The sequence below is a fragment of the Hipposideros armiger genome, unplaced genomic scaffold (assembly GCF_001890085.2).
Source record: "Hipposideros armiger isolate ML-2016 unplaced genomic scaffold, ASM189008v1 scaffold_23, whole genome shotgun sequence".
In the NCBI taxonomy this organism is placed as follows: domain Eukaryota; kingdom Metazoa; phylum Chordata; class Mammalia; order Chiroptera; family Hipposideridae; genus Hipposideros; species Hipposideros armiger.
This window is the reverse complement of record NW_017731373.1, coordinates 4,593,681-4,608,658: the sequence shown is the minus strand read 5'-3', so window position 1 is coordinate 4,608,658 and position 14,978 is coordinate 4,593,681. Positions and strand designations below refer to the sequence as shown.

The window sequence follows — 14,978 nt, the reverse complement described above, 5'->3', positions numbered from 1 at the left end:
GATCAGTTTCTGCGAATGGGGCTCAGGTGTTCCCCATGCATTCCAAACTTTGAGAAGCATGGCTTGTGACGTATTCATCTATCTGTTGGATGGATGAATGACGAAAGGGGAAGAGAAGGTAGAGTGAAGGCATGGCAAGACATGAAAGGAGCAGGAGGGCTGAACTGGCGACCACTGTGGCCATTCAGAATCAGGGGTCCTTTCGCCTTACTTCTCTCTTCATCGAGCAATACACAGTAAAAAGCTGTGATGAAATACTCGTAACTCATAGCTGGGATCTGCCGGATGCTAAATAAACAGACAGGTGGAGAAGGATAATGTCTTCCCAATGTCTTGGCAGAGAGGGAAAGAAATGTACTCGATGGTTATTTGGAAGAGAAGAGAACCAACCAAGGTTGAACTTCCACTGTGGGCAAGGCTAGAGATTTTCTAGAATAATCCAAGAAATGCATATCTTGTACATGAATCTTCACAAAATCTCTAGAAAGTAACAGCAACACCCTTGTTTTATAGTTGAGTGAAGTTAAGAAAGCCAACCATCTTCAGAGCTAGAATATGTTGAGAAGAGATTTAGACCCTATTCTATCTAAATCTACACCCCATGCTTCCAATTAAGTGGTTAATATGCCTTGAAACTGTGACTTTTGTTAGCATATGGCCTAAGAACCAAAGATTTACAGTCATTGAAATAAAATTTAACATACATTTAAGAAATTTTATATTAACTTCAGGTATTTTATAATCTTTTATATGATTTGTTGCTATCCTAGCTGACAAATTTTGCCCAAAATGATGCCTTAGTTTCACTCTAAGAGACTGCAGAGTCTCACTCGATATCAGTCTAATAAACAGGAATATGTTCCAAGATCCATTCTGAAATTATGATCTCAGATACCCCACTTTTAACATTATAATGTATTTTAGATTTATACTAATATATAAGAACGAATTCAGCTTATTTTCCCAATGAAAATGGATTCTACTGTAAATTAAGAAAAATACACACACACAAATGGTGCATGTACTCTTCCTCTGGTATTGTACAGCTAGAACATTTTGTTTAATTCCTTTTTATATTTCTAGTCTATGAGGAAAACTAACAATTCCTATTCAGGAGCATGTTACCAGCTGGTATGATTGGTAGCCTTCATTTGCTGAAAAGATTCAGAAATCTTTTCAGATTTCAAGCTGAAATCAGAATCAACTTCTTGTCCTCCGGTGCTTATTGTGGGTCTATTATTCTGCAAAGAAGGCTGCAGCGAAAGGAAAGCGGCCTTCTAATGCTAAGTGTGCGGCTGACATAACGTATGGAGGTAATCGCACATGTAGCTAAGAAAGGCTGTTAATACCAGGTGCTATTGATGCTGGTTTCCTGGGGACTGTACCTAAATGGAAAAGGCTAGTTCTGTAGTTTCTGTATTTCTCAACCTGCTCTTCCTTCATGTCAGTGATTCACTCAGTCCTCGCAGTGTCCCTGGGGAAACATCCAATGCACAGAAAAACCTCGGGGAGGAAAGAAAATAGGAAAAGGGAAGCTTTCCCCTCCAGAAGGCGAGCTACACTATTTAGAATGGCACAGTCACAAACGAGGCAAGATTTGAAATACACTGTACCACAGGGACTTGCCTTAGTTACAAAGTCACAGGAACCTTGAGTTTCTCCATGCTATTCTCGTATGGTATTTACGCTTTTCCACAATTTCAGAATGGATCCTGGAGCTTCTTGCTGTTTATTGGACTGATACAGAGTCAGAAAATGGAGTCATTTTGTCAGCCAGGACAGCAACAAAAACCCATTCATATGGCTCTCCTGAGGCATACATGTATTTATTAGACTCCTCTATTATTGTCTTTTGATATCCTTGGCAGGTGTGTGCTCATCTCCATGCTGTGCGTTCTTTCACTTACGCTGGCATAATCTCAAATACTGGGTGTGGGGAGAGGAAACAGGTACGTTTAATTTCCGTTGTATAGTGCTTTTTACAAGTCACAAGCAGGTGGGCACTTAGGAAAACCATCTGATGAGAAGGAAAGGGATTAATCAGAAAGTCTTGTTTGTACAGGTTTCGATCAATGGGAAGACTGTATTCATTTCCAGAGCAGAAGGACATACAGACCTTTTATTAAATTTCTTAAAAAAAATACAATGCAAACTCTTGACTTTGTCTTCATTACATGTTGAGTCCAAGGAGATGGCAAAATCTAGCCATCATTTAACACACGGCTGCTATTTTAATAGGGAACTGAAGGCTTTGTAATATTATTACATAACAATACTAAGCGGTTGAAAAGGTTCCTAACGTCAGTTCTCCTGATGATAATCCCATTACCAACATCCATTAATGAATGGCACAGAGAAAAGCATCATTTTGTTACTGGACAACACACTACTCCAGATACTCAGGACGCTAGTGGGGGCACTGGGAATGCTTACTATTTGAGCCACATGGTTTTTAAAATGGAGTCTCTACTCATTACCCATGCTTATGTCAACATTCTCCATGTGACTGAACTCAAAAGCCAAGTTTGCTTGTTGTCACAGCATCTATTCTATGACACAGATCTAATTCCAGGACGCGTTTCACCTAATACTTAATTTCCTTCCATTTATCTATCAAAGTATACACAATGTTACAATTCCAATGACTCCTAATAAGAGAGGGTCATTAAATGGTTAGCTACTACTGTACCATAAGATACGCAAAAACACCTTCTGTTTTAATCATTCATTTCATTTCATTAAGGAGCACAAGGGCTGGCACATCTGAGGATGTCACTGGCAGTAGAGTAGCTGGACATACACCATGTATGCCCAGGAACACCAAGCAATATTGCTGCCTGGCTGAAGCCAAAGAAAAATAATAATCCCCTAGACAGAAAAATTCTCTATTGCATTTACCTTTCCATGCTTCAGGTCTTCACCCTAATCTCGGCCCCCCACTGCGCTATTTGGCTTTATTGCAAAATGAGAAAAAGACTCAGGTAGAGACAGAATGGCTAATGAGAGTGGCTGCCTATCGTTAGCTACAAGCATTAGTTCTTAATATTGCCATTTTCTCCTAAGGACTGAGTTGAATTCTATAATGAAAAACAGACAAAAAAAAGCAAAGTCCTCAATGTTCTGCGCTTCAATACAATTGTTTTTCTGGTCTTAAGGAAACAAAAATGTAATTTGACCTTTAAAATGTGTACCTAGAAGGTTTATCCTTCAGGCCACACACACAAAAATGTCCTACTTCACTGATCTGAAAAGAGGAAGCACTGTGGTTATGTTTTGGGGGTATGTAAAGGCCTGGAAAGGGAATTTCCTCTCTAGTCTCGGTGGCACACTAGGAGGGCGAGTGGGGGAGGGGAGATAGCTACTCGGGGTTGTTGCAAGGGGAGGACTCTCCTTCCTTCCCTCCAGGAGCTACTGCAGAACACACAGAAGGGCAGTGTCCTTGATAGTGAAGGGAGACATGCAGCCTTCCTCTTCCTTTCCTCTGTCAGGCTTTCTCAGCATCATGGATGTCTTAGGACAGATAATTCTTTGTTACCTGGACGGGGGAGGACTGTTCTGTGCATTCTGTGATATTTAGCAGTGGGCCTGGCCTGGACCTACTAGATGCCAATTGTGACAACCAAAAATATCTCCAGACATGAGGTCTCCTGGGAGGCAAATTCATCCTGCTTGAGAACATTGCTCTAGCCCCAGACATATCCTTCTCTTTGCAGGACTCTCAATGAGTGAGTTTCAAGCCAAAGAATCACCTGGAGTTCTTTAAAAAAAAAAAAAAATCTATTTCTGGGTCCACTTCAGACCAAAGACATCAGCATCTCTGGAGGTGGCACTTAGGCAAAGGATGACCACAAAGCTCTAAGAGTTTTTAATTATAGTGGATACACAATACTTTGGTATGGAGAGAAGTAAATATTAATTTACAGGCACCATCTTTCAGTCACTGTTTAGTCACAAAGAGAAAAAATAAAAACCCTGAAGGCATTGCATGGAAAGCAAGGTATTAACCCCAAAGCAGCTAAAAGTTTGGGGAATGTAGGGGGAGAATAAAACAACCAACGAGGAAAGAAGCCTCCTATGTGATAAACCTGCAATAAAAGGAAAATGGTCTAATATGGAATGAAACTGAAGTAGTTCCAAGACTGTATGCTCTAAGAGTTTTATATTATTTGGGCACCTAAGAATCGGCAAGCTGGATACGTGGGACAGACTGCTGCATAGCTTGTTCCGAAATGCAGCAGCCACAGTGGCAATTTCCCTTGTGGGGGGCCTGCTGAAGCTCACAGCCCAGCAAAAAGACACAACATTTAAAAAGTCACAGTGATGACACCTGGTCAGCATGGGGGCCACGCTGCTGACCACCAGGGCGGTCTGTGTGCGGGTTTGCATGGCTACCACTAGGGCTTCCATAGCAGATGAGAGGCCCCGTTTGCAGTGGGATTGGAGGGAGGTCGGAAGAAAATAAACTTATCTCAAAACAGCTTTTTCTGCAGCCTGAAATTCTCCCTTGTCGAGTTATTCTTTTGGCCGGTGGAGAGTCTCAACAGGCTCTGTTAACATTTGTTAACACGCAAATATGTCACTTTGAGAGAGAGGACACATGGTCATCAAAAGGATGAGGTTATGAGATTATCCGTTACACAAAAATAAGTTTCAATGGTTAAAAGGAAAAAGGAAGGGAAAGAGGGACCCCATTCCGAGTTCCAGTCTTGTAGTGAGTGGTGTCATGGTGAGGCGCCCCTGGACTGTAGGGGGCAGCAGGAGATTCACCTTGTCTGTTGTGAGGGAAGAAACTCCAACAGAAAGAGAAGGGGGAAGTGGATAAGGGCTTAAGGCCAGAGGAGCGGAAACCCCTGACCTACTTCCAAATTCTGCTTGAGCCAGATTTGGCACTGCTCCCGCAAAAAATAAACATGAGGTATAGGAACATTTTGGCCCCTTTACACAGAACGCATGCTTTGACTTATTTCCCTTTCCTATTTGAACCCAAAGCAGCCTAAAAAAATGGTTCCCTCCAACCCCCATTCCCTGCAACCCCATTGCCCCATCCTCAGCACACACTATCCCTTTGGTTCATTACCATCTTTCATTTTCTTTAGGAGTGCTTTTAATTAGATGTTAAATCACCAAGAGCACCTAACAATCTTTACAGCTTTATTTTGGAATACTTTCTCCCCCAGCATATGGCAGAACTACCAACTATTATTCTCCTTCTTCAATGTTTTTTGAATTCAATTATTTATTGCTCATTCTAAGCCTTCATCATCAACTTGGACATGCACACACATGCAAACACACACGCGTGCACACACACACACACACACACACACACATACACACACACATCTGTGATGAGAAGCCAGACTAGTATGCACACAATGCAATGAAATCTGGCAGCTATAATTCCAAAGAATGAATATTTTCCAGTTGTGGTAGGGGACCAATCATACAGAAAAGAAACCAGCTGTTTCATGTTAGTTCCTGATGGGACTTTTCACACAGGCGCTCATGTTGCAAAATTAATTTTCTGTTAAGACATATTGTGAGAGCATGGTGTCATCTGTGTTCCCCTCTCAAATCCCCAATTCTTTCTGGGAAAATAAGAATGATCCACGTAACGGTCAGTTAGCCCTGTGTAGCTGTGTCCTGGTTAAATGCCAACTTTGATATTATAATTTAGCTATTTAATGGTTTTCTTCACTAACCATATTGAACAAAGTGTTCTTCACAACCAGACTGGGAAGGATAAGCCTTTAGTTCATTTTTTCTCAGACATCTGCTCACTTGGTGCTGAGCATGTGCACACCAGTGCTTTCTCCCAGCCTCACAGAATCCTCATTCCCAGGAATTCCAGCAGTATTCTGAGGGTATTCAGTCAGGCAAGATTCACTTCCTGAAGCTGGCACTTTGGTAGTAAAGTGAATGTTTAGCATTTCTTACATGAGGGTTTCTATTTATTTCTAAACTACACGCGATGCCTGTTGAATGTTTTGGTGAGAGAGCTGCTGGCTTGAAGTAAGGAGAGAAGAACTGGGAGTGCAGTGTCGCTTGTAAACCAGATGAGTTACCATCTGTTTCAATGAGCACTTTCTAGAAATCTCCAGAGGCCTTGTCCCGCGTTCTCCAAACAATGTAATCCTGAGGTTTCAGCTGTATTAAATGAATGGTGCGGCATTCAAAATTTTCTCTAAAGCCTAGAGTTCACGACTTCACCACCAATAGAAAGCTTCATTTTTAAAAACATTTAAGCTGCCTTCTTGAGTTCTGTGACCTGCTATTTTTCAAGAGTACCCCAGTCCCTAAAATTCATCCCTCAGAAAACGAGAGGGGGGCTTAATTCAAGTACATCACCATGTTGGCTGGGTTGCAGGCTCCTTTGGAAAAGAGTCAAAGTTTTTCCATTTGACAGAAATGCATGTAAATGGTTGATTAAAAAAAATACTTTGGTTTTATATTTAGATTAACATTTATGTCATTTTGGGATGATTTTTATTAAGGGTTAGATCAGAAAACAAGTGCTGTGTTTCCTCCTTTTATAGCAATCACATACAGAAAGCTGTTGATCTCAATTTGTTGTTCTTCAATTTGGAGGGAAAGTGCCATTTTGTTAAGTAGGTGACTTCTGAACAGTAGTGTAGCTGGAAGAGCTCGTTTAGAATCACAAGCAGAGAGAAGATATACAGCTTCCCTGGGTGCTGACTTTCCTGGCCCATGCTTGCAGCTCTTGAGGAGCAAAACACTCAAAGAATCTGTTACAAACCTCCAGATGTCCCGTGACCCATGTGGGGTTCATTTTACTAAGGAAATAAAGCAAAACTAAATAAATAAATAAATAAAAGTACTCAGAGCAGCTGAAGGAGAGAGGTAATCTGAGGTCATTGCTACACTTGGTCAATTAGTGTGAGTCACTCAGATGGAAGAGAGAATACAGAGGCCTCAGAGGAAGAGTTTATTTTAAAATGCCACACAAAAGGATAAGACAGCGTGGTCTTCTCTGAGCAGCTAACTAATGCCTCCAGACAGAGGCTGGCCCACTACGACCCCCACGGGCCAAATCTGGCCCACCGCCTTTTTGCATTATCTCTGGCTGCTTTCATGCCACGACAGCAGAGCTGAGTCGTTGCAGGGAACTTACAGCCCATAAAGCTTACAATATTTACTAGCTGGCCCTCTACAGATAAAGTTTGCTGACTCTGGTTCTAGCGAACATGCCTGGAAGTTGTGTGTGCTATATATAATATATTAGGGTAACTTAAGGACAGAGTGGAAAAGTCATCTAACTATAAAATTTAAAAACCGATAATACTAAGAGAAACGCCTTTCATTGTATAGTATCTTTACCTTCTTTAAGTACTTTCAAACATATTCTTGGAGTTTGCTTTGAACAGACAGTTAGGTTATAACCAGATCAAACAGAGACAAGGTCCATGAAGATCTGGGTGCTGTGACTGGGTGGAGGGTCAATGGTTCCTCGCTGAATGATAGCTGGAGGTCATGGTCTTCTTTCAAGTCCCTGGCGTCTTATGCACCCTTGGGCTGTTGTATTATATGTAGCACGTGGCTTCAAATTCAACAATTTTAGATTAGGATAGTGTTAAGAATCGTCATTTAATTTTACACAACTCAACAATCAGTGTCCAACCAAGGACTTGGAATAGGAAAAGGACGCAGAAGATGTGATCAAATTTTAGAATCACGGGCGGCCAATGAGATATAAGGAGCATGTTATGGAGCCCGGGCACTGTGGATGTGTTTTGTTTTGTCCTGTATTTTCCCTTTTTAGCACCCTGATTTTCCACTGGGAGCCACAGCTCTTCAGTTCTCAGTTCCTGGAGATCAGCTGGAGCTCGCCCCACTGCTAGCTCTGTGGTAGGACCATGACTTGGGCCTGGCTGGGGGAAGACTCCGTCCCTCCTAGTCACAGCAATTGGTGCAGGGACAGGTACATGACACGACCCAGCTAGTGAGAATTAGCCCTTGGCCTTTTACTAGGACTACTGGAGACACAGCACTCCCTCAGATCACAGGGGCTAAGGACTATGTGAGCTTGGAGCGGCCAAGGGATCATCTTGCTGCTACATGGGGAGGTCATGCCTGAGAATAAAGCCAAGAATAAGCAGAATAAGAGGAACAGAAAGTGAGGGAGGAAGAGAGAGAAAGAGAGAGATAAACTGAATTCTGGTAACATCGTTTGGGCTCAGAGCTAAATTTGCCTAACAGAATCTTCTGGAGTTTTCATGTACATTAGTCAGTAAATTCTCTTTTGTCTTTATCTAGTGTGACTAGTTAGTTCGGGTTCTGTCACTTGAAACCAAAAATGTTCTGATTGATTCCCTGAGAACATTTTTATACTGATAATAACGTGACCTTTACTAATACATATTTCATTCCAGTTGTGAACATAAGCAAATGTGCAGGACTCAAAGCAAGGTCTTCCATCAAAATCTGCTGCAGAGCAGGGCAAGACAGGATGAAAACCGCCCAGTGGAGCATTTCTAAACTCCAGTCTTAAAGATCTCCAAGCATGGGATTCTATCACTAAGCTCGTGTAAGATATTTCTGAGTTTTGTTTTCTTTTATAATGACAAAGCTGAAAACTAGTTTTTACTTAGTAGCATTCATGATATTAGCCTTCCAGAGATTTGTCAAAAATATCATTTGGTGAGGTTTTGTTCTTTGGTGAGGTTGTGTTCTACATCATTCATACACTTTCAGGCCAACTTCAAGCATCAATAAATTATGTGTATCGGGTTTCTTTTTATTCAAACACGTTCTCTTCTTTTTTATTCCCAAGATATATGCTTCTGCCTGCAGGGCTTGAAAAAAACGGCTGAAGAGTTGTTCTGTGATGTTTACGTACTAAATAAACAACAGTTTCCCTCTGATGCTTTTACCTATAGAACAGTGCCATACATTGTTTCCAAGTTGAATTACTCACCAGTTGTGTAGCTCAGCAAAGGCAGCTTTGATCTTCTTCACTGAACTATCCACCTCTTCCTTGATCATGACGCGGTATCTAGTTAGAGACACAGTGCAGCGTTGCAAATCCTTCACCGATTTCTCAATATTTGGGCCTAAAATTAATGTCGAGGAATAAAATGTTAAACTGAGTACTTTATCTTTTTATTTGTGAGCTGAACAATAACAACAAAAAACCCAACTAGCTCACCCCTACCCCCAATAAAAAAATTTGTTGTTTTGTTTTTCAATGAAAAAAAAAAAAGTTCTGTCCAGAGAATGTTTATAACCCAGGGTTTTAAAAATCTGGAGTGGGTGGTTTGTGCGGCCCGAGACTGCTCTGATTTCACCAGTGGGTTCTCTGGCTGGGCTGTCCTGGACACACGTGTCTCCTTTGCTCTTAGGAAAGAGGTTCTGATCATGTGTTTCATCACACGGAGCAGTTTCTTGGAATCTGATATGTCTAAAGACCATTTGTGCTGCTGGCTCTCTCTGGGAACACCACTCTGCATGGTTAAAAGCCAGCAGGGCTTTGGAAAAGGAAAATGACATAGAGATTGGGAGAGGTACAAATGAGCTAGAAAGAGGACGGAGCATCAGTGCCAGGTACTCTGGCTCTGGCCCCATCTGTCCCGAGCCAGGCCTGTAATTATAGCAGCAGCACTTAAAGTGGCTCTGTGGGTGCCAATCTTGCCTGATTTCCTGAAATTGTCACCAGGCTCTACAGATAGTGCAAAACAAATAGGCAAACTGTATTTATCCCAACAAGGGCATGTTTCTTAGAAGAAAGAAATCTCTCTCAAGAAAAGCGAGAAAGTATATCAAACCAAAGCCAAGGAAATCAGATACAACTGAGGCTGAATGGGAGTAATATTATTTAACCTTCTGGGAATCAGAAAGGAAGTGTTTTAGCCCCTCTCATTTTTAATACCAGTTATGTGTATAAAGCATACCAAAGCTTTAAAAATAACAAAAATATAGTGTTCCAAATATAAAACCCTCTTTCAGTGTTATAGTGTCTGCATGTTCTAACAGAACTGAAGTCACGTGAAGAAGATCATATCTGAAGAAGACATACCAGCCTCTAGACCAGTGGTTCTCAACCTGTGGGTTGCGACCCCTTTGGGGGTCGAACGACCCTTTCACAGAGGTCGCCTAAGACCATCGGAAAACAAAAAGATATTTACATTACGATTCATAACAGTAGCAAAATTACAGTTATAGAGTAGCAACGAAAATAATTTTATGGTTGGGGGTCACCACATGAGGAACTGTATTAAGGGGTCACAGCATTAGGAAGGTTGAGAACCGCTGCTCTAGACTCATCTTTGTTCACTGCAAGTTCAGAATTTGTAAATCAAGGAAACATTCGGCATTCGCATTTCTAAAAGAGCTCCTACATTAACATTTTCTTTATAAGATATTAGGGTAGACAGCATTTGTGGTGCAAATTTATCCATGATTACAAAGAGAAGAATGGCAACAGAGGGGCAGGGAAAGGGGATGGAATTCCACTTAAACATTGAAGACCTTTGGTTAACATGGGAGGGATCACATCTGCCTTCCTGTCTAAGTGGGTCACAGAGAGAAATGCAATCTCATGTGTCTCTCTCTACTAAGCAGCATCTTCTGGAAAGTTCTATCATTCTTCTCTGTGTGTGCAAAATATGTTGAATCATTTGTGCAAAAGAAACCACTTTACCTCTTTTCTTTGCCAGCTCATCTGGCTTTATCTCAAGATGAGCTGCAGGGGCAATGGACTTAACAGGAGATGTTTTTGCCTTAGGCTTGCTTGGGTTACAGGGCTGCTCAGCTGACCACTGTAGGCCATCTGACCTCTCTGGTGTTCCATGTATAGGTTTGGGGTTCCCATCTAAGGATAGTTTCTGTTGCAGTGGTCTGTTGCCTTCTGTAAGAAAACACCAAATAATGACTGTGAAGTGATAGACTGAAAACATTGATGATAAAGTGATGGGGAATGCCAAGCTTTTTGTTTTTCTTTACATGTTGGTAATAATACCTTTCATTGCAAACAGTGCAGAAATTGTTTTAATAGACTCCCCAGTAGACTAAAGAATATACTAGAAGTAGAAAGAGCCTTGTACTTGGAGTCAGAAGACCTGGACAGGTGTTTGGCTCTTGTAATTATTTGCAGGGTGACCCTGGGCAAGCCACTTAACATTTCTGAGCTTTAGTTTCCTCACCCAGAAAGGTTATTAGGTGGTTTACATCAGATATGCGAGATGATCATTTTTTTCCCCCCATTCGGTAAAAGAGGTGTATGATTTCATATTGAGGCTCTAAAAATGTAGCCCTCCTATCTCCAAGTGTTACATTAATGTCTTGTGGTATTTTATTCTGACTTAATGAAGGCAGAAGAGTGATTGGAGATAGGGCAAGAATAAAGTGACAACAGGTACTATAATCATTTCATTTAATTTATGGAAGGATTAAATCAGGAAACATCATCATAATATCTCAACTATATTTAAAATCTAGGGAGTCAGATTCTCCCTGGAGCACTAACAGATGTGGCAATAAATTAGCAGCATGTTGCTTTCGGCACCTTTTAAAGGTAGGTTCCTATTTAGTTATTGCTGGAGTTAAATGACATCTACGTGGCCCAAAAAAGAAATGTATCACCCTTAACATCTTACTTAACCACAGAGAGCTTTGGGTGTGAAAAAGGGAAGCCAGTGTGCTTCTGAAGGCCAGGTTCTTGGAGAAAGCCGGGTGTAGTGGAAAGAGTGCAGGTTTGGATCCAGGAGACCCATGTTCTGATCTTCCCTAGATCCTGATGACTCTGTGGAATGACTTCACTTTTCTGGCCCACTGTGGCTCACACTCAAACAGAGCACATCATCATCTCCACGAAACCCTGCCCCTTTTCAGATAGTGACCCTTCCTCCCTTCTCTCTGTCCACCTGGTATTCGTAAAAACATAATGTGTTATATTTTAACACAGGACTTACATGTCTGCCCCCTGCTGCTGCCTTGAAGGGGCTATGACTTCCTCAAAGGCAAATACTAAAATATGATTCATTTCTCAAGGCCCAGTACTTGTGTCTGGATCAATAACTATCTGTAGAATTGTGACTGAAGTAAAGAACACTTAAAATGATTTCGTAGAAAACAAAAAAAGAAGCAAGGAACACCTTTCCCGACACTGTTACAAACTTTACAGAGACTGCACTCGGAAAGTGCAAAAGAATCTGATCTGGGTCCTAGTCAATTTGATTTTAGACATTAGTCCATTTATGATAAGTGTAAATTTCACTTTAGTTGAATCCATCATTCATAACCTACATATCAAGAAAGCACAACATACATTTTATGGGCTGAAGATGAGTACTCTTTAAAATATACTTAAAGGAAAATTACAGTACACAAGAAAATGTTCAGCAAATGTAGTGAACATGGTAATTAAGTACTGAAAACGGCACTTCCTCCAGTAATGAAATATTTAGTAAGATTAGAGGATGTACTAGAAATAGAAAGAGCCTTGTACTTGGAATCAGAAGACCTGGGTGGGTGTTTGGCTCTCGTAATTTCTTGCAGAGTGACTCTGGGCAAGCCACTTAACATCTCTGAGCCTTAGTTTCCTCACCTAGAAGGTAACGAGGAGGCTTTAGTTATACTAAAGTGGAACTTCACTCTAGGCAGTGTTGTCAAACTTTAGTGTGCATGAGTTCTCGCTTCGTACTCATTACAAATGCAAAATCCCAGAGGTTTGGATTTATAAGTGGGCCCAGGAGTCTACCCACCAAGTGATTCTGCTGGGGTGGAGAGGAGTGGCACCACCCACCTAGATAATTTCTACTGTTTGTGAAAGATGAGAAACTAATTCTTTGATGAGTCTGTAAATGTTTTGTTAAAACAGTGATTAAGTACAGGCTGGTTCCAACTCATTGTCTCTTTATATCATAGTTAAGACTCAGCCTTGATGAAATATTATAGAGAATCTAAAATATAACTATCTGTGCATAGTGTAGTAAATTAGTCTTATTCTTAAAAATAAGGGGATTTATATTATAGCCTAATGGAAATAATGGCCTAAGGGAAAAAATTATTCTGTTGAATGCAAAAGAATTTAAAATGGAAGACAAGCACACAAATGAGCATAGGCTCATTAACCCAGAGCTGAATATATTTTATTTGTGTATCAGAAAATTATTGGTTCATTTCATCATTCATTCAACAAGTATTTATTGAGAAATTTGGGAGGGGTATCCTGAAAAACTTTCTAATTATTGGTGGGATCATTGAACACTGGGATGATTTGAAATTCTCAAAGACTACTTGGATATAGTATTTGCACACTGACTAGACAGATCTGTTTCCAAATATAGTAAAACTCTGGAACTATTCCAGATGAAAATTGGTGGAGAGTTATTCAGCTATAACAGAATTAGGTTCATCTTGACCACAAATCCTGATATTTCTAGCAATTAGAATAATAGGAGTTCTCTCCTGGATACAGTGATTTTCCTCTAACATTACAGGCCAGAAGTACCATCAGCTCTTTGTCTTTCTGGAATCCACTTGTAAACGTGAATAGGCTGTAGCTGACTCAGAGTTGATTCATATTACTGTCCAATAAGATGGCCATTAGCCACATGTGGCTATTGAACATTTGAAATGTGGATTGTCTAAATGGAGATGTGCTGTACGTGTAAAATACACAGTGAAATTTGAAGACTTAGTACAAAAAATACCTCCTTGATAATTAAAATATTGACCACATATCAAAATGATATTTGGGATAAATTAAGTTACATAAAATATATCACTCAATTTAATTCACCTGTTTCTTTTTACTATTTATTTATTTATTTACTTATTTATTTTTTAAAGATTTTTATTTGGGAATTGGAGGATGGGAACAGCACTGGGGAATTGGGGGAAGGGGGGACAGACAAGTTGCTGTCCTTTTGTTCTTCAGTTTAGTTGTGGAGGACGTTGCTTCACTGGCCCAAGTTGGCACCATCACTGCTCTTCCCGGGCGAGACAGATCAGTCGCTGGCTTCTGGACGGCCACTCACTGCAGCTGCTGGCCGCTCACGCTGGCTGCTGGCTACACATGGTAGCCCATGGCAACTCACTGCCACAGGGGCTGCAGCCTACGCCGTCGCCAGTGTCACTGGCCCTCATATGTGGGATCCGAACCAGGGCCCTCTGGCGTCCCAAGCCAGCTCTTAACCATCGCGCCACTCGCCCGGCCCTCTTTTTACTTTTTAAAATTTAGCTACTAATATTAGTGTTTTTGCTTTTTGTAGAGCTCTTAAAATTTTCTACATAGGCAATAATGACATCAGTGAGTGAAGTTTAACTTCTTTCTTTCCAATATTTCCTTGCCCTATTGGGATGGTTGGGAAGCCTAGTACAATGTAGAATAAGCATCCTTGCATTGTTCTTGATCTTGGGGAAATGGCATTCAATATTTTATTATTAAGTATGGTATTAATTGTAGAACAGATTTTTTATATGTTTATCAGGAAGTTCTCTTATATTCCTGATTTGCTGGGAGTTTTTATGTTGTCAAGTGATTTTGTTTTGTTTTACCTATTGAGATAATTATATTGTTCCACTCCTTAATCTTTTTAATATAGTAAATTGCATTGACTGGTTTTTAAATATGAAATCAATGTTGCATTCTGGAGAAAAAGCACACTTGCTCATGGTGTATTTTTTTTTAAATATATATTGCTTGCTTCAATTTGCTAATATTTTGTTGAGGAATTTGCTTCTTTATTTATGACCAATATTACTGTGTAATTTTTCTTGTAATGACTTACGTTTTGATAAGGTTATGCTAGTCTCATTAAATGAGTTGAAAAGTGTTCCATTCCTTCTATTTCTATTTTTCTTTTTCTTTTAATCCTTTTCTCTCTGTTCTTCAGTTTGGATAATTTCTTTTGACCTGTCCTCAAGTTCACTGATCCTTTCTTCTTCATTGTCCAAATTGCTATCAAATACATCTGATGAGTTTTAAAAAAAATTTCAGATATTGTACATTTTAGTTC

The 14,978-nt window shown here is 40.3% G+C and overlaps 1 protein-coding gene across 8 annotated transcripts in view; it reads right to left on the bottom strand.

Annotated features, from left to right (window-relative positions):
* Positions 1-14,978, bottom strand: part of SPATS2L (spermatogenesis associated serine rich 2 like) — a 160,398-nt gene that overhangs the window by 25,234 nt on the left and 120,186 nt on the right. For 7 of the 8 annotated variants that reach the window (XM_019635670.1, XM_019635669.1, XM_019635675.1 and 4 more), the window contains 2 exons: positions 10,658-10,864; positions 8,936-9,071 (listed from right to left, as the gene is read on the bottom strand). In XM_019635670.1, coding sequence (XP_019491215.1) covers positions 8,936-9,071; positions 10,658-10,864 — 343 coding nt within the window. The remainder of the gene's footprint in view (positions 1-8,935; positions 9,072-10,657; positions 10,865-14,978) is intronic. The other variant, XM_019635673.1, reaches the window with a different exon arrangement.